Source organism: Panthera leo, chromosome C1 (genome assembly GCF_018350215.1).
Source record: "Panthera leo isolate Ple1 chromosome C1, P.leo_Ple1_pat1.1, whole genome shotgun sequence".
NCBI lineage: Eukaryota > Metazoa > Chordata > Mammalia > Carnivora > Felidae > Panthera > Panthera leo.
In genome coordinates, this window is record NC_056686.1 from 80,136,867 (window position 1) to 80,163,290 (window position 26,424).

The 26,424-nt window shown below is 43.7% G+C and overlaps 1 protein-coding gene across 5 annotated transcripts in view; it reads left to right on the forward strand.

The window, feature by feature from the left end:
- SLC44A3 (solute carrier family 44 member 3) overlaps nt 1-26,424 on the forward strand; it is a 108,213-nt gene that overhangs the window by 38,226 nt on the left and 43,563 nt on the right. For all 5 annotated transcript variants that reach the window (XR_006206388.1, XR_006206387.1, XR_006206386.1 and 2 more), the window contains exons 9-12: nt 1,376-1,562; nt 13,003-13,168; nt 22,521-22,677; nt 25,853-25,936. Coding sequence is in view for 2 of the 5 variants with exons in the window: in XM_042952934.1 (XP_042808868.1) it covers nt 1,376-1,562; nt 13,003-13,168; nt 22,521-22,677; nt 25,853-25,936 (594 nt within the window). In the remaining 3 variants the exon portion in view is untranslated. The remainder of the gene's footprint in view (nt 1-1,375; nt 1,563-13,002; nt 13,169-22,520; nt 22,678-25,852; nt 25,937-26,424) is intronic.

The following is a 26,424-nucleotide window of genomic DNA, read 5'->3' on the forward strand; positions in this document are numbered from 1 at the left end:
CAGAAGCACAGGGGAACCATGGAGGAATTTTGAGCTGGGAGGTGACATCATTGATTCTACTCTTTACAAAGACCCCTTTAGCTGTGGGTTAGAGGAGGGAAAGGGGTAGGGGTTGGGGACCAGTGGAATTAAAGACAGAGGCTAAGGAGGTGGCTATTTGGGTGCAGATAATTGATAAGACCTGAGATAATTGATAAACTTGGGAAGAGAGGGGAGGTTAGACTGAGATATCTGTCAGGAAACTGAATGCAGGAGATGGGGATTGTGCCCTGCACTGGGCCAGTTCTTGACAGTAAGGGACAGCTCTGCTCTCAGCGAGCTTAATCTAATGAGAAAGTCAGATGAATAAACATTTGCCATATAAATTCTGAGTGCTACAATTCGTAAGTTTGGGATAATATGGAAGCACACAAGAGGGGAACCATCCTTACTCTTGGAGAGGCCAGAAAAATTAGGGCCACTGGAATAGGAAATATAGAAGAAGGAGAAGATTCTTCTATGAAGATAATGAACTTGGTTCAGGATGGGTTGAATTTGAGACACTGTATGACGTCCACGGCCTGGCCGGTAACTGATGTGCTTACTCATCTAGCACCTAGAGAGAGGTGAGGCTGGAGGTTCTTCTTTGAAGGTTATCAGCCTCTAGGAAGGACGCTAAGACCACAAAGGAAAAGGAGTCCAAAGACTGTAGAAACAACAAGAGGTAGGAGGAGAGCCAGAAGAAAGAACAATCACAGAGGTCAAGAGAGGAGACCATTTTAAGAAAAGAGGAATGGGCAGAGATTCACATGCCGTGCTCTAACCTAGAGTTAGTAGGAGTATGGGTGGCAGGTGGAGACTAGTCAGTGCCGATGCTTGTGTGTGAAGAGCATGAGGAGATGGCAATGAGTGGGCTGGGATGTGGGGGTGAAGGGTGATTTCTTTCTTTAGTAAGAAATTTATATGCAGGGAGGCCAAAACCAGCAGAGAAGAAGGCACAGAAGGTTGCTTTGAGGCATAACCACTGTCCTTTCCCTCATACTTACATCCCTTGCCTTTTGCAGTCTTCGAGCATTCTCTGAGTATCTTGCGTATTGTGGGGAGGAGGTGAGAGATAGAAGACAGTTCTCTGACCCTAGAGGACTTTCTTTGCATTTTCTCTTGTTCTCTGACAGAGACTGTGTCTCGTTCATGGTTGCAGCTGCAGGATCTAGCACAGGGGCCAACACATAATAGATGCCCACTGAGGATGTGAATATTTTTCTGTTTAATATAATAAAGTGTGAGTAGCTATCTTAAAGGAGCTGTTGGCTGACACGTCAGTAAAATATTAAGGTTTGCTTTAAGCCTTTCTCTTATTATTTTGAGTAATTTGCTCTAACCCCTTATTCTCCAGGCAGTTCTGCTCAGCTTGATTTTTGTCTTCAGAAAGAAAATAAAATTGACAGTCGAACTTTTCCAAGTCATTAATAAAGCCATCAACAACTCTCCATTCCTGCTGTTCCAACCACTATGGACTTTTGCCATCCTCATTTTCTTCTGGGTCCTCTGGGTGGCCGTGCTGCTGAGCCTGGGAACTGCAGGTAAGGGTAGAGGGTTCCATCGCCTTTGAGTTGTGCGTGGAAGATCCTGCCATTTTGGAACCATTGACCTGTTTTGTAGGGACCGAGCCTCCGGTGGAACTGGAGGTGTCTGATGACAGCAGTGATGGTGCCAGGGGCTCTGTCGTGGGGGGAGCAGGAAAATCCTTTTCCTTTTTTATACTGGCTTTAAAGAAGCTGAGTGTGTTTCTCGAGAGAGCAAATTCAGTAAGGACTAAAAGAGCTTTTGAAAAAACTACAACATGAACAAAAGCTTCTAGAAAGAGTATTAGCAGGGCACCCGGATGGCTCGGTCGGTTGAGCATCCGATTTTAGCTCAGGTCATGATCTCGCGGTTTGTGGGTTCGAGTCCCCCATCGGGCTCACTACTGTCAGCCTGTCAGTGCAGAGCCCGCTTTGGACCCTCTGTCCCTCTCTCTGTCTCTGCCTCTCCCCAGCTTACACTTTTCTCTCTCAAAAAAATAAACAGTAAAAAAAAAAAGTTTATGGAAACAATACTATCAAATGTCTCTGGATTTAAATTTCGTCCAAGGTAATCTGCCAACTCCTCTCAATTCGGGCAATCAAGAAGGGCCCAGGAAAGGCCGTGTTAAGAGTCTGGCGTGCTCAGCGGAGCCAGCGTAAGTTTAAAACAAGTGCAGATGGACATTCACATTGCTTAGGTCCTGAGAAGACAATACTGAATCCTCCACCTTCCTGTTATATCTGTACGATGGTTTTCCACCACGGGCATTCCTCAGAGTCAGCTAAGGTGCTTTATTAAAATACAGTTGCCTGGGCCCTGTCCTCAGAGATGCTGATTTATTTGGTTTGAGGTAGGGCAAACTATATATTTTTGAAGCCCCATAACAGAGCAAAGAAAGGCTGTGTAAAGTACTGTCTGAAATGAGGTAAGGAGCTTTGTCAGAATATATATCACCCCCTCATGGAGAAAGTCTTGCTGTGGGGGAAAAGAAGTCACCAGAAGGAAACGATGGGCTTAGTCAAGCAGTAGGTCTGTGTTCTGGCTCAAGCTCCGCATCTCACTGTGGGCTAGTAACAAACAGTGTGAGGACACGCAGCTAGGCTCCCAGGCACGTGTCGAGCGGCCCTGTTCTGGATCGTCTCTGACTCCCATGTTTGATTTGGATAAGGCCCACATCCACACTACGATGGGAGTACGAAAGAGTAAGTTGCTTTCTGGGACTGTCACCAGACAGATAAGAGCCACAGCAGATGTCAAATCAATAAGGCTAATGTAACTCCTTACCGTTTTATCAAGTTTATTTGGTCCCCTGTCAGCTCTGGTCAACTATGTGAGAACTGCTGTGTCGTAGATTCTTAGGAAATTGGGGTCTCCTCTCCGTCCTCTGGAGTAGAAGGCTCATTGGAGATGGCTTTGAGATTGTCAGCAGGCTCCCTGGGAGACACAGCCCACACTTCCAGCCTCAGACGCGCTTGGGAGCAATCTCTTCTGTTGCTCTCTAGAAGCTTTCTGAAGACCTGCAGTGAACTCAGAATAATTATCCATGAAGAATCCTTGGTTAACCAGATACATGACTGTAATCAATCAGGATGAGTTTGGGAGTAACAAAAGACTAAAAAAAGCAGTGAATTAAATAAGATATAAGGTAATTTCTCTCTCACATAAATGAAGTTCGCAAGGAGGAGGCACGGTGCTAGCATGGTCCTGTAGAGGTCAAGGACCTGGGCACTGTCCTTCTTCCATTTCACTTCAGCACCTTGTGGCTGACATCCTCTACCACTGGCTTCCATCTAGTAGCTGAAGCAGACACTTAGGCTCCAACCATGTCATTCCAGCCCTTAGGAAGGTGGCGGAGAGGAAGGTGAACATGCCCTCTGCCCCCGCCCCCCAATTCCCCAAGTCAAGCCCTCACTTCCACCCCCTTGGCCACATCCTAGTTACCGGGCAACACCTACCTGCAGGGGAGGGACGGGAGATGCGGTGTCATTGGGGGCAGCCATGCGCAGTGCAAAAATTAGAAGTTCTGTTGCCAAGGAAGAGGGAAGAACAGATGTTGTGGGGCAATTGGAAGTCTCAGCTGAGGGCAACACTGAACAATTCCAGTTTGCCCACATGAGGTCGTCTCAGTCCTGGTCAGAAAGGCGGGCAGTGGCCTTGATACGTGCAGAAAACAAGCATTTGTTGGAAAGGGCCCAAATTCCTGGCTCGGGATTAAGACCTTTCTTATGTCCTCTGTGTTAAGCAGTGCAGTCCCCCTTTGTCGTACGCGCTGTTCTGCTCCAGTTATGGGTAAGGGAATTGAGGAAGGTCACGCAGCTAGGAAGTGCGAGGCTCTCTCTGGCTCTGGAGCCCTAGGAAGGGACCCGTGCTCTCTCCACCATCTCACATTTCCCGTGGCTGCTGGGACACAGAATGGGCCTCCGCAGTTTTCTGTCAAGTCAAAGCAGTATCGTGACCACAGCAGCTGGCTGGCGGATGTGGCCTGTGCCCATAATGGTGTGTTTGGGGTCTGTGGTTACAGGACAACATGGCAGGGCCAGAGGTCAAAGCCAATTTGGGCTGGGAGGGAAGGGTGACGGGGTGGCACACTGGGTGTTGGACTGTAGTACGTGAACCCCTGCCCTAAAGAATCACCAGAGAAAGGGTGAGGTCGTGGGAAATATGGCTCATGACCAGGGAAGGAACTTCGTTCCTCCTCCAGCCTCTAGGGCACAGCCGCCCACCCCACTGTTCCTTGTCGGCTGTGAGCGTGGCTGAAGGAAATTGTCCCCATGTTATCCCATAGTACTTTGAGGTGGGGCACATTCATTTGTTCTTGCTTTGATTCGTAAGGGTTAGGGGAGCGTCTCGGGGCCGAGGCCCTGGGCAAGGCCCTAGGGAGGAATGGTGGTCTTTCCTCACAGCACTTAGAGTTGAGTAGGACACAGTGACAATTAGACATGCGCTCATGGTGAAAATCGATGAATGTCACACTAGGAGAAATTTGGGGAAGCTCCAAGAGCGGCGGAACGGGGCTCTAACCCACTTTGGGAGCCAGGGAGGGCTTCTCAGAGGATGGGCTAGAAATTGCCAGATCAGAAAATGCAGAAAGAAGCCAGAGGGGATTCGACAGGGGTCACAGGCAAGCACCAGGAGAGGACAAGGAGAGAGCCAGTCCTGGGATTGAGGTGCAGCTGGAAGGAACAAGCCCAGGGCTGCCTTGGGAGTGAGCTGCCAGCGTGGTGCCCCTTCAGCTCCCCGTTAGGCCCAAGTTGGGCCCAGGACTTAGGGGGCATGAAGTAGCCTCTGCCCCGGGACTGAGAACAGGAGAGGCAGGGAGCCAGGAAGGTGATTCCGTGGGGCCAAAGGGAGCACCTCAGAGGCCATGTGCTGAGGTGCAGCCATTCCCTGTCAGCGGAAGGAGGAAACCAGGCAAGAGGGTGAGGAGCAGAAGGGCAGGAAAAGCTGGGTCCCCGGGGCCTGACCTAGGCCGGTGAGCTAACTGATCTTCCCTTTACAGGAGAGAAGGGATCACACAGAGCTGTAGCCTTCCCTCCACCCTGGGCTCGGGCATCGTAAAAAAAAAAAAAACAAAACAAAAAACACAAACAGACTGCTGTCCCCTCAGGCCACCTGACTCTCCACTCACCTGTGGGCTGAACCAGGTGCACAGAACTCCTTTGTTCTCAAAGGCCTTTTCACTCGGTGCCAAGCCACCACTCTGGGTGTGGGCGGGTCATTTCTTTGCCTCATGTCATTTTGACCTCTGGGAGATGCCCCGGCCACGCTTGTGGGAGGCTGGGGGCTGCCCTCAGAGCTTGTGAAAAGAAGCCAAGTGATGTGGGTGGTCAGAGATGGCTACGCAGCGCCTGACGGTTTCACTTCACGTCCCCTCAGGCAGTTACAGGATCCTCCAGTTCTTCAGTGCTGTGGCAGTGTCCACAGTGGGTAATGTCGTGTCAGATGGTTGAAGAAACTAATATTTTAATGTGTAGAAAAGAAAAAAAATACAGAAAGAGTGAACTTGGGGTTTTTTTGTCCAGATGAGCAATTTCTCCAGTGACTATAAATCAGCCTCTGAGCTAGTTGACAAATTCTGGCTTGTTTGGGGATTGTTTCAGCAGAGCACATCACGGCCCTCCAGCAATGACATTTATTAGCCCATCGGGACTTGTCTGCTACCGACAATGTGACAACGACTGCTAAAATCCAGTGGAAGAAAGTGAAAACTGTAATAACCTTGGGAACCCAGCAGGTGCAGGTGGCAGGTTGGAGGGAGCCCACGTGGTCTCATTATGCGCCGTTGTCATTAAGGTGGTCTGGAAGCCCCAGGGTCAACCGTGGAAGAGGCCCATCTTGGGCTGGCACTTTCTCCCCCTACGTGCTGCAGTTAGGTGATCACAGGGATGGATTTGGCATGCTTGGGACAGGCAGAGGGCCATGCTTGGAAAGGAGGTAGTAGGGTTGGACAAAGGGTGTCCCATCAAGGGACCCAGGATCTAGCTGGCTCTGGGCTTCCTTGGGCGTTAATCCTCTGTGCTTCCCTTTCCCCAGTTTTGCAATAGAAAAATGATGCTTTCCCCAGATGCTTTACAGGGATGTGAGGAGGCCGAGATGGGGCCAGAACTTTGCTTTGCAAATAAAGGACCATATATGTTCCTTATATTGGGAATTACTGTTAACTAAAGAGTACCTGGAACTAGCTTCAGCTTTACTCTCTGCTCTGCCTGGCATATTTGAGAGCACAGTTTAAAAGACAATTGTCTTCTTTTTTAAGTGATGAGAGATCTAGAAAATGATTGACATTAGTTCACAAAAACCTCCTAGCAGCCCCCACCTGTCCTAGGAACAGGTGGAGGGAACTTGCACAAGAGAGATTTGAAGCAGCTCCTGATTTTTGGAAGTTTATAGCCCCTTTGGGAAAGTGCAAAGGAAAACAGTCTCCATGAACATCTTCGTGCCTTTGCCCCTGCTGTGACCTTCATCTGGAAACATCTCCTCTTCCCAACTTGCCCCTTTCTACCCGAAACAGCTTAGACAGCTAGTCATTCTCCAAGAATTGTTTTGAGCATTATATTTCTTAGAAAATCTATGAATTCCCCAGGCATACTTAATTGTGCTTCTTCATTTTCCTTGCATTTTTTAATATTCTTCATTCTTTCAGCAGATATTCATTGCAAGCGTACAGTTGCAGGCCTGGGAACTGGAGGTACAGCCGTGAATGAGGCAGAGGCGCTAGTGAGTGGGGAAAGAGGGAATAAATAAGTAAATATATGTAGACGGTGAGAAGTCCTATGAAGAACAATAACGCAAGTTAATGACTTGTTACCATCCAACTAGGGAATGGACATCCTGAGGGCAGGGGCCATGTCTTTTTCTTTCTGTGTCTCTTTATTCAGCGTACAGCCCCTAAATGAGTTCAGTAAATGTGTCCTGAATCAGTGAGTGGATTTGCATCAGTGCTGTGTGAAATGAGATATAGACATAGGCTCTACATCGAGATTTTCTTCTCTTTCCCCCTAATCTTCATGCTGTCAGAGTAGAAGCTGAGCCAGTGGGAGACACGGGCAGGAGGGATGTCACTAGGACGCTTGGGCCAATTTGCTGGAAGAGGCCAGTACATAGAATGTACTAGAAAGTCGAACCCTTCCAAGTTGGACCCGCTTCCTTTGGGAAATTATCCCAACCATCTGGACTGCCGTCCTTGAGAAATTGCCATGTATATGATCATGAATGTCACCTTAGTCTTTCAAAATGCTTTAAAGCTTGCTTATAGTTTCTAGATTTATGGTTAGCTTCATGATGAATTTCCTCCAGGTTATATGGATGATGTCCAGAAAATTGTCTCAGATCTCTATAGGATATAGAGATCCTATATCTGTAGGATATATTAGGGATATATAGGATACATTGAGATATACATATGCTATGCTGAGGAAGTTTGATTCAGTTGTTCGTTCAATAAATATTTATTGAATATTTACTGTATCAGACCCTGTTGTAGAAGCTAAAGGTACAGCTTTCCTTCTAGTTTTGTAGCTAGAGGAGGATAGGGGGACAGGCATTAAATAAAATATGTAAGTGAATTCACAATACATTAAAAGTTGATAAGTGGTATGGGGAAAATTAAAGCAGAGGGGAAGAATGAGAAATGCTTAAGGGGAGGTGCAATTTTAAAAAACATTTTTTTTAATCTTTATTTTTGAGAGAGAGAGACAGAGTGCGAGCAGGGGAGGAGCAGAGAGAGAGGGAGACATGGAATCCGAAGCAGGCTCTAGGCCCTGAGCTGTTAGCACAGAGCCCAATGCGGGGCTCGAACTCACGAACCATGAGATCATGACCTGAGCTGAAGTCGGATGCTCAAGTGGCTGAGCCACCCAGGTGCCCCAAGGGGCAGTGAAATTTTAAATGTGGTGAGTGGGGGAGGGCCTCATTGAGAAGGGGATATGTGAACAATGATTTGAAGGTGGTAGAGGCAGAGCCATGAGGCTGTATAAGGGAAGGGACCGTGTTCTTGGTAAAGGGAACAGCAAGAGGCATGAGTACTGGGGGCACAGCAGGCAGTCCTCTTCCACTGGAGTGGAGTCAGAAGGGGGTCAGAGAGGGCATGGAGTCAAATCCTCTGGGCTTGTAGCCTTTATAGGAGCTCTGGTTCCAATCTGAGATGGGAAGCCATTACAGTTTTAAGTAGAATATTTACATGATCTGACTGACGTTTTACAGGCAGCCGTCTAGGGAGGAGCATAATGGCCATGGTTTGACGTATTGGATTCTGTGTCTATTCTGAAGGATTTCCCAATTTATTTGTGGAGGGATGTGAAGGAAAGAGATTTAAAGATGACAGTGAGCAGCTGGAGGATGGGACTGCCATGAGCTGAGATGGGGCAAGACTCTGAGTGGAGCATTTCAGGGGAGATCATATTGGTTTTGATTGTGTTAACTGAGATGTCTCTTCGGCAGCCAGATGGAGATGTCAAGTGGGCAGTTAGCTGGTTGAGTCTGAAGTTTCTGGAGAGGTCCCAGTTAGAGATCTCGCTTGGAAATTTGGGAGCATATAAATGGTATTTAAAACTATGAGAATAGAATGAGTGCAGAGAGAGAAGAGTGGAAATTTAAGGACTATACTCTGGGAATCTTCAGTGGTTGAGAGGTCCTGGAGCTGAGGAGGAATACAGAAATGAGGCTGGCTGGGGCTTCAGGGATATGTGAGTGGCGTCCAGTGTGTCAAATGCTGCTACCAAGTGGGATAAGACCCAAAGACTATCCACTGAATCTAGCAGCGTAGAGGTGAAACAAAACCGCTTGAGGGAAGTGAGAGGGAGTGGATCATGATTGCAGTGGGTTTAAGAGAAAGAGGGAGAAAAGAATTGAAAAGAGTAAGTAGAGGCAGTCTTGAGGAATTGGGCCGTAAAGAGGAGCAGAGGAGTACCTGGCTGGCTCAGTCAGAAGAGCACGTGACTTGTGATCTCAGGGTTGTGAGTTTGAGCCCCACATTGGGTGTAGAGATTATTTTAAAATAAATAAATAACTAAACTATTTTTAAAAAATTAAGAGGAATAGACAGAAGGCAAGGAAGCTGGAGGAGAGTCAAGAGTAGGTTTTGTTAAAGACGAGAAGTGGTTAAAAATGATTTGGTTGAGGGGCACCTGGGTGGCTCAGTCGGTTAGACGTCCGACTTCGGCCCAGGTCACGATCTCACAGTCCGTGAGTTCGAGCCCCGCGTCGGGCTCTGGGCTGATGGCTCAGAGCCTGGAGCCTGCTTCTGATTCTGTGTCTCCCTCTCTCTCTGCCCCTCCCCCGTTCATGCTCTGTCTCACTCTGTCTCAAAAATAAATAAACGTTAAAAAAAATTAAAAAAAAAAAAAATGATTTGGTTGAGAGGAATACTTGGATGAAAGAAAAAAGAGGGGAATATTGCTGAATAGCTATCATCAGTAGGTGAGAAGGGAGATCCAGAGGAGGGGTTAGCCTTAGGGTCACTGACAATTTATCATATTAAGTAGGGGTCAGGTAATGGGCTCATGCTGATGGCAGGTAGATGTCAGGGGTAGGTACTGGCAGAGGTTTTCTGATTGCTTCAATTTTCTCAGAGAAACCAGAGGTGAGATCATTGAGAGAGCGTGACAATGGGGGGGAAAAACCCTTAGAGGTTGAAGGAGAAATTAGGAACAGTCCAGAAGGAGAGATGAATAGACCAATAAACCAACATGTGAGTTCCTGAGAGTCACTCAGATGGTATCTTCTTTCTGATTTCTTGTTTGCTTCTTTCACATCCCCCACCTTAATTGCTGATGTCTAGCATAATTCCAACGTATAGTAGATACTTAATAAATATACGTTAAGTCCAGAACTGGAATTCTGTCTACCTGTATTTCAGTTACAGCTAACCTGTCTGGAACTCATTTGTTCAAGTGTCTTACCCATTTAATCCTCAGAGTAGCTGCATGCATGGCGCTCGTAGCCACAAGACTGGACAGGGTCACCAAGGACATGAGGAGTAGGTGTAAATGTCTTCAGATTGCACGTGATGAGACAGATGTTACAAGGTCCCCTCTGCCTGAGCCTGGTCAGTCATTAGGGGATGGTGCGGAGATAGATATAAATCTCAGCCTGTGTGACTCAAGCCTAAGCCTATAACCACTGCCTCAGGGTTCATCTTGTCCACCCTTTTTATCTTTACAATGAGGGAACAGGGACCCAGGTTGCTTATCACAAGTGTCACAGCCGAGACTGGAACCAAGTCCTCTCCCATTTCAGTACCCTTTGCACCTTTATTCTTGAGATCCACAATATCTTGGGATCTGTCTGAAGTCCAGTGCCCATTAGCCCGTGTTAGCTACACGTTGTAGTGACTATGTTGTTAACAGTCCTTATCGACAAAGCAGCTCCTCCTTTGATGAGGGGCTCTTGCCTGCACTGACACTGTCATCCAGGAGAGGGCAGTCTTGTGCGCATAAACACGCCTGCCCCACCCACAGGCTGTAACCACTAGTTGCTAGGCTTTCACCCTGGAGCCACAGCACCTCATTCTTCAGAAAATGTTTGCCTGAAACTGTGCTTCTTGAGTAACAGGTTTATCCCCCAGGTGGCATTTGGCAGTGTCTGGAGACATTTCGGGTTGTTGTAACTAGAGGAGGGGAGGGAGGTTGCTCCTGGCACGTAGTGGGTAGAGGCCAGGGATAATGCTAAATATCCTACAGTGCACAGGCAGCCCACCCCCTCCCTCCCCCCCAAAAAAAAGGATTATCTGGTCTGAAATGTCAGTTGGCATGTTGAGAAGTTGAGAAACCCTGCCCTAAAGGAAAATCTGTAAACAGCCTGGTATAAATGAACCAGAGGAACAAACAGAAGATGGTTTAGACAAAGATATTCAAAGACAGCAGTGACCAGAATTTCTAGATCCTGCTTCTTTGGTGACTGCCATGGATTTGAAGGCTTATGTGAACCTTGACTTACTTTAGCCACTCACTCTTGCCCCTCAGTGTGCCGAGCTGGAATATGTATGACTGTGCTCTTGATGGCACAAGGCAGCCAAGAAGAGACTGTCCCCCATTAGCCTCCCGGGCCTCTGTATTTACCTTTCATCTGTCAAAGAAAGCATCCCTCCTATTCTATGGAAATGTTCACCCCCAAACCACGGGACACGCTGTCAGCATGTTCTTGTGAAACCGCAGTCTATCCCCAGGAAATACAGTGTGCTTGTTGGCTGGCCTTGCTCACTTCTGATATTCTTTGGAGCGATTCTCCAAGTCTCCATCGACCTGACCTACCTAAGCCCGTGTGTTAGTGGTGAGGGGTTGCTTCCTTTAGCGTTGGGAATGCTTTCCTGAGGCACACTTATTTTGGAAAAGCATAAACACTTATCAGTGCTGTACCTGAAACAGAAATTGCCTCTAAGGCAGAAAGAGCCCAGCGCTCAATCAAATATTAACTTCTCTGTAAATCAAGCTGCCCCACTGTTTTTTCACAATGTGACTCTTGTTCAGCAGAACACAGAGCCTAAGGAACTAAGGCCAGCCTTCATCTGTGGAATCACATTGCGCTACAGCATGGTTATCTTCTCCCACTTCCTTTGCAGAGACCCTATTGTGAATGTCTACAGACACGTGAATTATGAACCTAAAATCGATTTATACCTAAGAAGGAAAATCTGAAACTATCTTTAAATGTTGTCCAAGTTGTTGGTTTTGCCAAAGACTGAAGTGCCTATCTCTTACTTAACGGTAGTTTATTTTAAATACATAATGGAGAGCATCTAGCAATCAAGCATAGCCACTGAGCTGGGATTTGGATTTACTAAATCCAAACTGAACTGAATTGAATTGCAGGGCTAATTCCAGGGTATAATTCAGGGGCTTCTTTAGATGAGGGCAAATAAAGCAGGGTATAGCCATGGGAATGGCAGGGCATTGTTGGGGTTACCATGCTGGTCTTGATTTAATACAGTATTGAGTTCCTGAAATTTAATAAAATCATGACCGCTCACAAAATGAAATTTCCATGGACCAGGCCCTATCTTCAGCATTTACCATGTAATCTCATTTAAACTACCAACAGGAAGTTTAGTCTCCCAAAGGAGACTAAATAGTTTGCCCCAGTCTAACCAGGAAAGGATAAAGGCAAGATATGAACCTAGAAGTTTAACACGGAAACCCAATAGATATTTTATTATTTTTTTAATCTTTATTTATTTTTGAGAGAAAGAGACTGCGAGCGGGGGAGGAACAGAGAGAGAGGGAGACACAGAATTCGCAGCAGGCTCCAGGCTCTGAGCTGTCAACATAGAGCCTGACGCAAGACTCGAACTCATGAACTGTGAGGTCATGACCTGAGCCAAAGTCAGACACTTAACTGACTGAGCCACCCAGGCGCCCCTCCAATAGATACTATAAATGTGTTAGAAGAGTTAGTCCTTGAAATGAAACCTGAAGTGAATCCCTTGGAAAAATGAAGACCTTGTCTCTTTTAGGAACTCTATGTTTTTGGTGGAGCAGGGGTCTAGAATATAGTCCTAATGGCTTTGTATGATTTCACCAATTTAACAAGCTTTATTTGTGTCACAAAGTGGTGTGGTAGAAAAACCATGGGTTTTAGAGTCGAATGTGTCTGGGCTTATGTGCTCCTTCCACTAATCATGAGCAGTGAGACTTTCTGAAAGTTTCTTGATTCTTCCAGACCTCAGTTTTCGTATCTACAAAGTGAAATGACCATTGCGTACGGGTCAAATGTCTCACAAATCGCCCACCCCTCAGTCATTATAAATATCGTTATGAATATTATTCCTAAGTTAAAAGTGTGTTCTCATTTTTTAGTTTGTGCTGTGAAGACCTTCAATTATGGCGGATGCTTCAAACTTGACTTTGGCATCTGTGTTTCACATAACACCAACAGCCAGCCATGAGGAAGTGTGGCCTGTTGAATCATCTTCCGTGCTTAGGAAAACATTGGTGTAAAGAATGTTTGTGTTTTAAACTTTAGGAGCTGCACAGGTTATTGAAGGTGGCCAAGTGGAATATAAGCCTATTTTAGGCATTCGGTATATGTGGTGGTACCATTTGATTGGCCTCATCTGGACTAGCGAATTCATCCTTGCATGCCAGCAAATGACTGTAGCCGGCGCACTTGTTACTTGCTATTTCAACAGGTAGGTCTAGCGTGTGGCTCCTATTGATTTGTCTATGTGCTTCATGTTGGGTGTCACAAAAGATATTTTGGAGTCTTAAAAGCAGTTGGCAGAAAACTAAGGTAAAAATTGGAGCACGATGCTCATTTGGTAGTGAAAAGAAATAGTATACCTTAAATTTGTCACATTTCCAAGCTCTCTTGCTTTGAGCTAGAAAATTCAGAAGGAAGCAAAGCAGGGGGCATAACCAAACTACTTAGAATTGAAAGACAGCTGAAAGGAAAGGTTGACTTCGGTAAATATTCATTCTCATTGTCTTTAAACTTAAAAAAAATTACCGGTCTATTTGGAACACATGTCAGTAAGTTCTGCAAGCATTATTTTATCCTATGTAAGTGAGAATGTCGTCTTGGAAAACTGTTTTAATGTTTATTTATTTTTGAGAGAAAGAGAGGGCACATGTGCAGGGCAGGGGCAAAGAGAGAGGGAGACAGAGAATCCAAAGTGGACTCTGCGCTGACAGAAGAAAGCCCAGCACGGGACTCAAACCGGGGTCAGGGGACCCCAGAAAATAATTTTTAATCCTAAGGAAATTGTATACAACTCCAAAATATAGTTCGTATTCATATAGTTAAATACTAGTGAGTTAATGACTTCTTTGTTCACCGTGACACTTACTTAAATGTTTTCACCCCATTACCTCATCAAAATAACTGAGGACTCCCCACCCCCCCAAAAAAAACATTTTTTTGTGTGTGACTCTCCATGGGGCAAAGATAAAACCACAGGCAAGTGGAGCAGGCCAGGACAATGACAGGGTTGGACTGAGAACAGGAAGTTTACTCCCAATAGGGCTGATCCTCCTCTAATCTTTCAGGCCAAATGAGCAGATAAGCATGAGTATTCATGGGGGTAAGAAAGTCAACCAGGGATGATTCATCCCAGTGAGCAATTACCTCCCGACAGTAAGGAACCCCGTGGGTTTTAATACAAGGGTGCTGTTTGGGAGTCTTCGTCCCTACAGACTCTGTGGGACGCACACAGGGGCTGTAGCCCTTGGCCTTGAGAACCTCTGTGCCCTGGGGGGTGGGTGGCATGTGCTGCTTGCTCCTGAGTACGAGAGCAAAGATTATTTTAACCACATTGGCCAGCAGGTAACTTACATCTGTCTGATAGCAGTGATTTTGTGTTATCTTAGAAGCACAAAGCCAAATCATTTTCAATGAGGGTTTTGCTTTACACTTCCAGTGAAGCATATATCTGTCTCCTAACCCCTCCTCCTCCTCCCCCCACCCCCCTCCCCACCAAACCCGAAAGAATGAGAGAGGAGGCACGAACACACCAGGACAGTAGGAAATGACAGAGAAAGGAAACATCAACCAAATGACGAAAGCTGGAGAGAGGATGGATGGGTAGCAACTGAGCAGACTGCATAAACCTAAAAAGGCCTGTCTCTGGGGTGAGGAGGCGAAAATAAGATACTTGAGTCACAAAAATTCCAGTCAAAAAACTGGAATTCAAGTGTGAAATGTACTTCTGACGGTTAGCTACAGGTCTTCCTAAAGAGTAGTTAGGCTCCAGGGCCCTTCCCCCAAACCAGCAGAAGACAGGAGCTTTGTTCTCCGGAGAGGTAAAGCAGAAAGGGTCTGGACTTGGGGTATCTGGCACAGCTGAGGTTGGGGGCGAGGCTGTGTACTGAAAGAAGGGGGGATAAGTGGAAGGGGGGTCCTGGTGAAGAATAGTGAGGACCCCCTCCCCCCCACTGCCACCACCAACACGCATTCCATGGCTCAGCTCCTAGGATGTTGAGAGCAGGTTGATATCCTGCCCCCACCTCCACCCCCACCCCCACAAGAGATTAGAGGATTCTTTGGAGAAATTACCAACCCAAAGTAAGGACCTACAGATAACCTGGTTGGGGCAGGGGGAGGAGTCCCTCAGTGAAATGATTCCCTGACTGAACCAGACAGTGAAACTCACCAGGCAACTGTCACCCCTCATACAGAGCTTCCAATTCTCTCTTTAGGGCCTCAGTCTTAAATATGGATTGGTAGCCAGTGATTATTAAACATTCACAGAAAGCCTCTAGTGAACGAAAAAGTTTGAAATGAACCAAACAAACAGAGGGAATTAGGGAAAATGGAGACAGAGCAGGCAGCAGAAAAAAAAAACTGCAAAAAAAAAAAAAAAAAATGAACTATAATATTCTCAGAACAAAGAAATACTGCATCCATAAAATAAGTACCCAAAAAAGGAATAAAATACCTCTTAGTAATTAAAAATATGATTGCAAAAGTGAAATTTTTCTATTCAAGGATTAAAATATAAAATTAAATAATTTTTCCAGAAGGTACAGCAAAAAGGACAAAGCAAATGGAAAATAAAGGAAAATAAATAAAGTTAGAGGAAACATTTTGGAGACCCAATATCTGACTAATAAGAGTTCCAGAAATAGAGAACAAAGGAAAAAGAAGGGAGGAAATTATCAAAGAAAATTTCCCAGAGCTGGAGGACATGAGTAAAGGGGAAGATCCCAGAAGTTTCTAAAGGGAAGACTAGATCACAGGCAAAGGATCAAGAACTAGAATGGGGTCTGATGTTCAACAGTAACTCTGACCCAGGAATACAATGGAGCAAACAAGGAGAGATTATTTCCCAATCTAGAATTCTATGCCTATTCATACTGTCAGTCAAGGGTAAAAGAGAATAAAGTCATGTTCAGGACTGCAACATCCCAAAAGACTTCACTCCCCATATCCTTTTTTAGAAAGGGTGTTCTGCTCTGAAATGGACAAGTAAACCAGAGATGAAAACATGAGTTTCAGGAAATGGGCTCCAACACCATAAAAAAAGAACAGGGAAATCCCAGAAGGGTAGCTATGCAGCAGGTATAAAAAACATCTATGGGGTGACTGGGTAGCTCAGTCAGTTAAGCATCTGACTGGATTTTGGCTCAGGTCATGATCTCATCGTTATGAGATCGAGCCCTGCATCAGGCTCTGCACTGGGTGGAGAGCATGCTTGAGATTCTCTGTCTCTTTCTTCCCCTCCCTTGCTTGCTTGCCCAGGAGCACTCTCTCAAAAACAAACAAACAAACAAACAAACAAACAAAAAAACCTAGTCCAAGGAGAAGCAGGAGAGCAGTGGACTCCAGGAGGCATGTCTCCAAGGAGGAAAAAAAGGGAAAAAAGAAACTAAGAGAATACCAGATGTATTCGAACATGCAGAGGAAAGATTTACACTTTGGTGAAGCGTTCAGTAAAGCCAATGGGAAACCAGACAAAATAAAAAATGTGAAACAATTATTAACTTCAGGAAAACCCAAAAGTTGCATAGGAAAGGAATTATAATCAGAATACAGTACTTGGTTTATAAGTCAATAAAGATAAATATATAATTTTTTTAAAGAATATACTACTTAGATCAGTTGTGAGTGTTACTTATATATGGATAATGTAAACACTAAATATTAACTAAAACATACTCAATGGTAAAAGATTGAAAGTTTTTTCTCTAAGATCATGAACAAAAGTGCCCAGTCTCACCACTCCTATTCAACATAGTACTGGAAGTCCTTGCCAGAGCAACAAAAAGAAATAAAAGATATCTAAATCAGAGAAAGAGGTAAAATTGTCTTTGTTTGCAGATGATATGGTCTTATATGGAGAAAAATTCTAAAAACTTCACTAAAAAACTGTTAGAAGTAATGATTGGATTCCGGAAAATTGCAAGATACAAAATCAACATTGCAGAAAACAGTTGTGTTTTAGTATTCTAACAACATATTGGAAAAACAAAACAATCTCATTCACAATAGCATTAAGAACAATAAGATACTTAGGAATAAGTTTATCAAGGAAGTAAACAATCTGTATCCTGAAAACCGTAAGATTTTGATGAAGGAAATTGAAGAATACACAAATAGACATTTCATGTTAAAATGTTCATACTGTCCAAAGCCATATATAGATTCAATGCATTTCCTATCAAAACTCCAATGTCATTTTTCACAGGAAAAAGAAAGCAATTCTAAAACGTGTGTGGTATTAAAAGATCCTGAATAGCCAAAGCAGTCATGAGAAAGAAGAACAAACCTGGAGGCATCACACTTCTTGATTTCAAATTACGCTTCAAAGCTATAGTAATCAAAACAGTGTGGCACTGGCATGAAAATGACACGTAGATCAGTGGAACAGAATCAAGAGCCCAGAAAGGGAAAAGGATAGTCTCTTTAATAGGTGTTGGGAAAACTAGTAACTATAGACGAATGAAATTACACCCCTATCTTATATCACAAAAAATTAATTTGAAATGGTTTAAAGACTTAAACATAGGAACTGAAACCATAAACCTCCTAAAGAAAACATAGGGACAAAGCTCCTTGACATTGGCCTTAGCAATGTTTTTTTGAATATGACACAAAAGCATAGCAACAAAAGTAAAAACTGCAAAAAAAAAAAAAAGTGAGACTACATCAAACTAAAAAACTCTGCACAGTGAAAAAAAAATAAAATGAAAAGGGAAAAAAACATTTGCACATAAAATATTTCATGAGAAGTTACTATCCAAAATATATGAAGAACTCATATAATTCAATAATAACAACAACAAAATCCTATTAAAAACTGAACAAATGAACTGAATAGATATCTTTCCAAAGAAGACATATAAATGACAAACAAGTACATGAAAAGGTGTTCAGCATCACTAATCATCAGGGAAATGCAAATCCAAACCACAGGGAGATATCACCTCACACCTGTTAGAATGGCTGTCATCAAAAGGATAAGAGATAAGAGTGTTGGCAAGGATGTGGAGAAAGGGAGCCCTTGTGCACTGTTGGTGCGAATGTAAATTGGTACAGCCACTATGGAAAAACCAGTATGGAGTTTCCTCAGAAATTAAAAATAGAACTACCATATGATCCTGCAATCCCACTTCTGGGTATATATCCAAAGGAAATGAAAATAGGATCTCAAAGAGATATTTGCACTCCCGTGTTTATTGCAGTTTTATTCACAATGCCAAGCTATGGAAACAACCCAAATGTTAATCAATAGATGAATGGATAAAGATGTGGTGTATACACACAATGGAATTTTATTCAGTCATGAGAAAGAAGAGAATCTTGCCATTTGTGAAAATATTGGCTCTTGAGGGCATCATGCTAATAAGTGAAATAAGTCAGAGAAAGACAAATACTATATGATCTCGTTTATATGCAGAATCTTAAAAAGCGAAACGTAGAAACAAAGAAACAGAGTGGTGACTAACAGGTGTTGTACAGCTGGGGGAAATGGGCAGATGTTGATAAAAGGTCATAAACTTCAAGTTAGGATGAATAAGTTCTAGGGATCTAATGTCCAGCGTGGTGATAATAGTTAATAAGACTGTATCATATACTTGAAAATTGCTAAGAGGAGCGCCTGGGTGGCTCAGTCAGTTAAGTGTCAGACTTTGGCTCAGGGCATGATCTCACCACTTGTGAGTTCGAGCCCTGCATCAGGCTCTGTGCTGATAGCGCAGAGAAAATTGCTAAGAGAGTAGAACTTAAATGTTTTTACCACAATAAAGAATGTAATTATACGACATAATGGGGGTGTTAGCTACTGCTGTGTTGGTACTCATGTTGCTGTGTGTAAGTATGAGGTCAAACACCGCACACCTTAAATTTGCACAATGTCATCTGTCAATTATATCTCAATAAAGCTGGGGAAAAAACCCTAAAAACTTCAATATAATTATATTGAGAAAGGGCGAATGGGAAGATGTTTAGGTTGTATAAGAGAAACAATCAACAAACATCTTTCAAAGTGAGAAGTCAGTAGACAATATAAGAGGCTGAAAAAATAAGACCTGGCAGGAAGAACGTAATTGAGAAGCATAAGGGGAGAGTTTCAGAAGAAATAGCTGGGATATTACCTCTGGGGAAGAAAACTAGCAGTGGGGAAAGCAAATTGCTATCTTTCCTGGTTAGCTTCATGCTATTTGACTTAAGATAGTTTACGTATTACTCTGGGGCACCTGGGTGGCTCTGTCAGTTAAGTGTCTGACTCTTGATTTTGGCTCACGTCACGATCTCACAGTCATGAGGTTGAGCCCCATGTCTGCTGGAGAGCCTGCTTAAGATTCTCTCTCTCCCTCTGCCCTTCCCCTGCACATGCTCGCTCTCTCGTTCTCCCCCCAAAAAATATTTGATATATTACTTTGATAAAAATAAAATGCATGATGACTGATTTAAGCACTGTTTCTTTATTAAAGAGTTCCACTGTCTTTTTTGCTTTGTGTCTAATTTTGAAATAAGGTTTTTCTTTATCTCGGGGTTCCCAATATCTCATTTTAGCCTGCACTCAGGGTAAGGAGTAAATATAGCCAGAATGCAATCAGCTCTGTCATTCATTTAAGCAGTAAGACAGCTGACGAGTTCATACAAGCACCATCAAGTATCAGGATATGGCAACCTGTAAAATTTCTCTTTTACAACCATTTGCTTGAAGAGGGGTCAAGGGAGAGCCATAAAGATGTGGCTGGGGATGTGATAGAAGGAACTAGGACCGTGCAATTTGGAGAAGGGACGCTTGAGGCATGACGTCATCATCACTTTCAAATACACAAAAGATGGTTTCCAGCTGCTCTCGATTCACTGAGAAGGAAGTGAGGGAAATGGGCTAACAGATGAGCCTGTAGAATTTAGCTAGGAGACAGATTTCCTAATCCTAACAGGAGTTGATGAGGACAGCTACAGAATCCTGTTCTTCATAATAAAGACAATTTCCTTTTTCCGTAGAATTGGAAACATGAGCCTTGCAGGGATCTTGCTGCAAGAAACATCAGGAAAAGAGGGTCTCTTCAGGGACCACACTGTGCTCCTTTGCTTGGGACCCATTTACATTGGAGGCCATCCCTCCCATTCATGTCCGTCCTTGTCCAGGAGCCTTGGCACAAAATTCATTTCCCATCCTATTGAAGAGTTCGCACCACGAGGCTGCATCTAAGTAGAGCTCAGACTTGCCTCTAGCGCCCTGAAGTTGCTTCAAGGCCAAGTGGCTTGGCCTTCTGCTCTGTTGTCCACAGGACTGGTAGTTGCAGTACAGTGCTTGTGTATCATGACCCGAAGCTGCTACAGGACTTGGGTGGATGGGACCATTAGCCCTCTGCCCAGCGACTTGAGTTGCTGCTGTGTGCTGGGGCACTGGCTCCCTTGCATGGGGCCGGGCACCTTTCGCACTCAGGACAGCCACAAGTTTAAAAGAAGGGAGAAGCAGCACATCCTGGAGTCCCCTACTCTCTCCTGCTACCCAGGTCTTTCTCATGCCACGCCCCCAGAATTGGGGTGGCGGGGGCTCCACATGGAGCAGGCTCTAAAGACGGAAGGTAGGCCTGACAGGAGGCCCCAGCTTCCTCGTGGCTCGCCGCTGGGTGGCCCAATACGCCCAGCACTGCATTGCCACCATTGCCATTCCACAAGCCAGTGCTCCAAATACAATGAAATTCAGAGATAAGTATTATTGTAAGTCCCACCAGATACACTCTGTTACTCCTCCTGGGGACAGGCTTTGCTGGTTGTAAAGGAGACAGAGACAAAGGCCCCAGGCAGAAATACAGCAGGGAGAGATAACAGGGTGATGTTACCTTTGAACATGGAGAAAGGTCTAAGAAGAGAATGTGGGAGCCTCAAAGACACTCCACTCATTTAACCCTTTTCTGTAGGGTCGTTTCTAATTTGGGGGTGGGGGGGTGGGGGCAGGTCTTGAATGACTCCTGGCTCCACGAGCCGGCCTAAGTGTAAAGGGCCGCCTTTTAAAGTTGTCTCTCTCATCACATGATAACCCAGCTTCTGGAACTTCTGCATCTTCTTCCAACCAAGCCCCGGAGATCCTGGCATGATAGCCAGGATGTGTCATGGACCACAGCAGTCACTCCACCTGAAATGGTTAATCTCGTCCCCACTAAACCTTCTCAGCAAGATGATGCTCAACCCCAGACTTCAAAACCTGGGGGACCAGACTCCAAAGCCTCCATTCACAGTGGCCTACGCATCATTTGTTTCCCCACCAGATGGAAAGCAGGTGTTGTCCTCTTGTCCCTGCACCCTCTCTCGAGCACGATAACGAGTTCTGAGGCACATAAATCTCCTAAATGGAAAAGTAAACATTCTTCCTTAAAAAAAAAAAAAAAAAAAAAAAGCTGAGGAAAGGGAAAAAATGTGTCAGATTTTCCTGGCCTGTATTAGTCTCCTAGTTTATCAGATCAAAATGAATTCGTATCAGCAATAGCTTCCTTGGTATTTCCTATTTTCAGTAATACTGAATTGAAACACACATCACCCTTTTTGTGGGATGATTGGATTACAGTTCCTCCGCTCCCAGTATTACTTTTCACGTTCTCTTTTCCTTCCTGGATGATTTCAGTAACAGCAAAATACAGTCATTGCCAACACTTGAGACATTTCTGGCCGTATTCCTTTTCTCCCTCAAAACCTAGGCTGTTGTCAAAACCTTAATTCATCGTGACTTATTAGCAACCGGAGCAAGTTGTAGAATAATCCATTATGAAGAAACCAAGCTTCACTTGGAATCCGCGAGGTGGCTTCTCGGAAAGAGCCTCATTTTCTAGAACTGGCACCAGCGGGAATTCAGAGGGTCAGGGGAGGGGTTGCACCAGCCCTCCCTCCTTTGTTTTATCTTTCAGGTTTGGGGTAGAGTGAAGGCTGTGCCCGTTCTGTTCATTTTCAGTTTTTTCTCCCCCCCGCCCCCGCCCCTGCCTGTGAAACTGACTTTTGCATTCTTGTTTGCTGTGTCATGACAAGTTCCACAAATGATTCACACTGAAGTGACCTTTAAAGAGCAGAGCAGAAATCAGCTGGATTTTAGGAGCCTAGAGCTGTGCAGAAGCCAGAATTTTCTATCCCTTAACATTAAGCTGGAGCTCACTGGTATCTCTGTGGCTGCCTTTCCTGGTCATGTGATTCTGGTGGTGATTTTAATCACTAAGCTAATGCTGGCAGTATTTACACATGTAATTGAAACCTTGGAAATTATTATATCATCAAGCTTCTGAAAATGAGATTTATAGGGCGACTTAAAGAATTGGTGGAGGGGGAGGTGTTGTAAAGAGGGAAACGTTTATTTTAACTCATCAGTACTTTTTTTTTTTTTTTAATTTTCTGTTCTGTTTGTTTGTAGCATTGAGTGCCATGAAAAGGAGTCAGTCCAAGAAAGAATTTAACCTTAGCTACCAAGGAGTATAAAAGTTTTGCCAAATGCTTATTGCATTACTGCTTTATAAATGTTAGTACCACTGATGATTTGAACCAGAGAGAAGTTTTAAATGGTGTTTTTTAAATGTCGCCTTTTTTCCCCTTGTTCCCAGAAATAAAAATGACCCTCCTGATCGCCCAATCCTTTGGTCTCTCTCCATTCTTTTCTGCTACCATCAAGGAACAGCCATAAAAGGGTCATTTTTAATCACTGTGGCAAGGATTCCAAGAACCATTCTCAAGTACATTTACAACACTCTGAAAGACAAGGTAAGGCAGCTCAGTCATGCATATTGCACGGGGTGTTTGACTTGCAGAAAAGTTAGTCACTGGAAAACTACAGCAGGTCCCTGGACAGGAATGTGAACCTGTGACAGTGGCCATTCAGCAGGCTCCAGTGTTCTTGAGCTCCCATCCCTTACCCGGCCCCTAGCAACCTTTTGGTCCCCAGCCTCTGTTTTGTTTATGGTTTTGTTTGTTGGGGTTTTTTTGCCAACAAACTGGCAGAGGTGGGGTGGGGAGGGAGTCCTGCCTTAGCTGGTTTTCCTTCTCACATAAATGCTGAACAAATGGGAGGAATTTTCAGATGAAATTCACACACTTTTTTGTGGGCATGCTTTTTGTTTAAATATTAAATATTTGTATATATATTAGTATATATAAAATATATTAAATATATATTAAATATATTATTTAAACATGTTTAAATATATTAACTATTAAACATACTAAATATACTATTTGAATATATTTAAATATATTAAATATCATGCTTTTTGTTTGAATAAGAAAAAATACTACAAGATAGGAATAACATTTGTTTCTGTTTTAATGCTAAAATATTCCTTACTCCTTTGTTTTTTAGAGGTGCCATGGGAAGTGACCTGTGTGTTTGAGGGACAGAGGGAGCTTTAATGAGTGAGTGAGTGTGAGAGAGAATGTGTGTGTGTGTGAGAGAGTTGTGAGAGGATGTGTGTAAGAGAGAATGTGTGAGAGAGCATGTGTGAGTGTGTCAGAGTGTGTAAGAGAGTTGTGAAAGAATATAAGAGAGAGGATACGTGTGTGAGAGAGTCTGTGTGTGAGAGAACACATGTGTGAGAATATGTGTGAGAGAATGTGTGTGGGAAAGAGTTGTGAGAAAATGTGTGTAAGAGTGTGTGAGAGTGCTTAAGAGAGTGTGTGAGAGAGCTGTGTGAGTGTGTCAGAGTGTGTGTGTGAGAGAGTTGTGAGAGAATGTGTGTTAAGAGTGTGTGAGAGAGCCGTGTGTGGGAGAGAGAGAGGGAGAGAGAGAGAAAACGTCCTAAAGAATGAGAAATGGACAAGCTGACCTAAATCTCAGCTCAAAAGACCGAAAACTGTAGGGCTTTTGTGCCTGGGGGTTTTTCTCCTCCCTGGTTTGTATTTCCATGCACATTTGGTTATGAATGCCAGTGGCAACCAGAACACCAGGAAAACAGCTGTTCTCATGGTATTTCTGGCCAAACAAGGGAGGGTTGGACTTTTCCCAACTTTTCCGTTCTCACACAATGTTAATCTCTCCCCATCCCCACCTCCGTGCTTGTGACTTGGTCAGAGTTTCACAAGTTTACCTAATTCTAACCTTTTGGGTATAACTATGTGTCCTTGGTAAATTAGGGAGATTTTTTATTATATTTTAAATTGTTTGATATTTTTAAGTCCCTAATCAAGACTTAAGATTAGCTTATCAATTAGGAATAATTGGTTGAATTTCACATAAAATTATCTAGCTTCCTCATCATGAAGTGCACGTTAAGAAGCTGCCCTGATCATAGAGTATTTTCTTGTATTTCTATTGAAAGATTACATTGTAGATACTACTTATGTACCCAAATTAAAAAAGAATCAAGTCTGGGGTGCCTGGGTGGCTCAGTCGGTTGACTACCCGACTCTTGATTTTGGCTCAGGTCATGATCTCATGGTTAGTGGGTTGGAACCCCCGGTTGGGCTCTGTGCTGACAGCTCAGAGCCTGCTTGGGATTATCTTTCCCCCTCTCTCTCTGCCCCTGCCCCCCCACCTCAAAAATAAATAAATAAACTTTAAAAAATAGAAAATAAGTGTAACTTTTTGGAAATCCTATAGTGAGGTTTTCAGGGCTAAATTTCAAGTGATAAAAATATATATGCGTTTTGGTCACTTGAAGAGGCATTCCAATTGCAAGCCAAATCTAACTACTCTGGTTCCTGCATTTTCCAATTGATCCCTCAATCTCAAGAAGGATTTTTTTGAAGAACGAAATAGTTTTTTTTTATTTTAAACATATTTATTGTATGCATCAGCAATAGATAATCACAAATTATTGAGCAGTAGGGGACCTTACCATCCTTCCTAGAGCTAGACACCTTAAACTCTGGGGCAGCAGCCTTCCCTAAATGTAAAAGAGAAGTCAGTGAATTGGCCACTTTGGCAAAGGTCTGAAGATTATTTATCACTCCTGAGATCCCAAAAGGATCAATGGGCCAAACTCCCCTCAAGTGATGTCACTACTGTAGAAATGTGTCCTGTCTTAGGTTAAAAAGATACACTTTTCCTCAGCAGTACAGCTCCGTACTGTGTCTACAATTTAAACACTTCACACAGCCACTGTGTGATCTTCCCTACGTGAAATGGCTCACTCACAACCACAGCCAGGCTGAAAAATATCCAGATAAAGTTTCATCCAATTGAATTAACACTGGGACAAGAAAATGTCCATATAAGGTTGAGTGACTCCTGGGGTCCTCAGAGAGCACTATTTCAGGATTGTTTACAGGGATTTTTTTTTTTTAATCTGGGAAGTGGGTGGGACACATTGAATTACCCCTCCTCCATGAGTTTTATTAAATTATTCACTCTTGAGTTATACACATGTCCCAATTATATTTCAGAGGACTAATTTGTGCCTTGAAATTTAGCCCTGAAAGTCTCAGTATAGGACTTTTTTTTTTTTGCAGAAAAACTTGATTCTTTTTCTTTTTTTTTTTTTTTTTAATGGGCACATAACTAGTATTTACAATGCATGGTTTTATTGTCTTTGGACATGAATTTTTCGTGAATACAAACTGGTTTGAAAAAGCAAAGTTTAATTGATGGCACTCGGGAAGACGCAAAGAGATTTTTTTGTTTCTTACTAGAACCAGAAGGCTTAGTTTACCTTTGCTAGTAAATATAAACTAACCCATATCCATTTTTGCTGAGGTCAACAGCAATCACAACAAGGTAAGCCCACAGGAGAGACACTTCATTCATCAGTGATAATAATGGTAATAATTAGTAGCATATGTAGAATAGAAGGACTTCTCCCACACTGAGAGAAAATTGCTACCGTGCTTCCCCAGGTGCATAAATCTCAAATAGAAACATACTGTGTGTCTGCAGAAACTGCCTGCTTGCTTCTTTCCTGTGTTTCTGACTCTGTTCATTTGGTTTTGATCCCGGTCCCACCAGCATAATGCATGGTCGACGTACATGTTCAGATGCTGCTTCTGCTGTTTCTGGTGTCTTGACAAATGCCTATGTCATCTCAACCAGGTACGCACCCTACCACATATCCCGGGGACACACAGAGGAGCCCTCGAGTGGACTCCATCTCTTAGGTCAGGGGTTAGCAAATTTTTCTGTAAAAGGCCAGACTGTATAAATATTTTAGGCTTTCGGGCCATTCGGTCTTGGTTGCCACTACTCAATTCTGCCGTGGTAGTAGGAAGGCAGCCATAGACAATATGCAAATGAATGGGTATGACTGCGTTCCAAAAAACTTTATTCATGGACACTGAAATGTGAATTTCATGTAATTTTCACATGTCAAGAAATGTTATTCTTCTTTTGATTTTTTTTTTCAACAGTTTTGAAAATATGAAAGTTATTCTTGAAAGCAGGCTGTCTGATGGATCTGGTTCCTGGGCTGTAGATTATAGATCGTTACCTTAGAATCTTAGGTCATTAAAGCCATTCTTCACGTTCTGAAAGAGATGTGTTTCTCTTCTCAGAAATAAAAAGGGGAGGAGCCTTTAGAAATT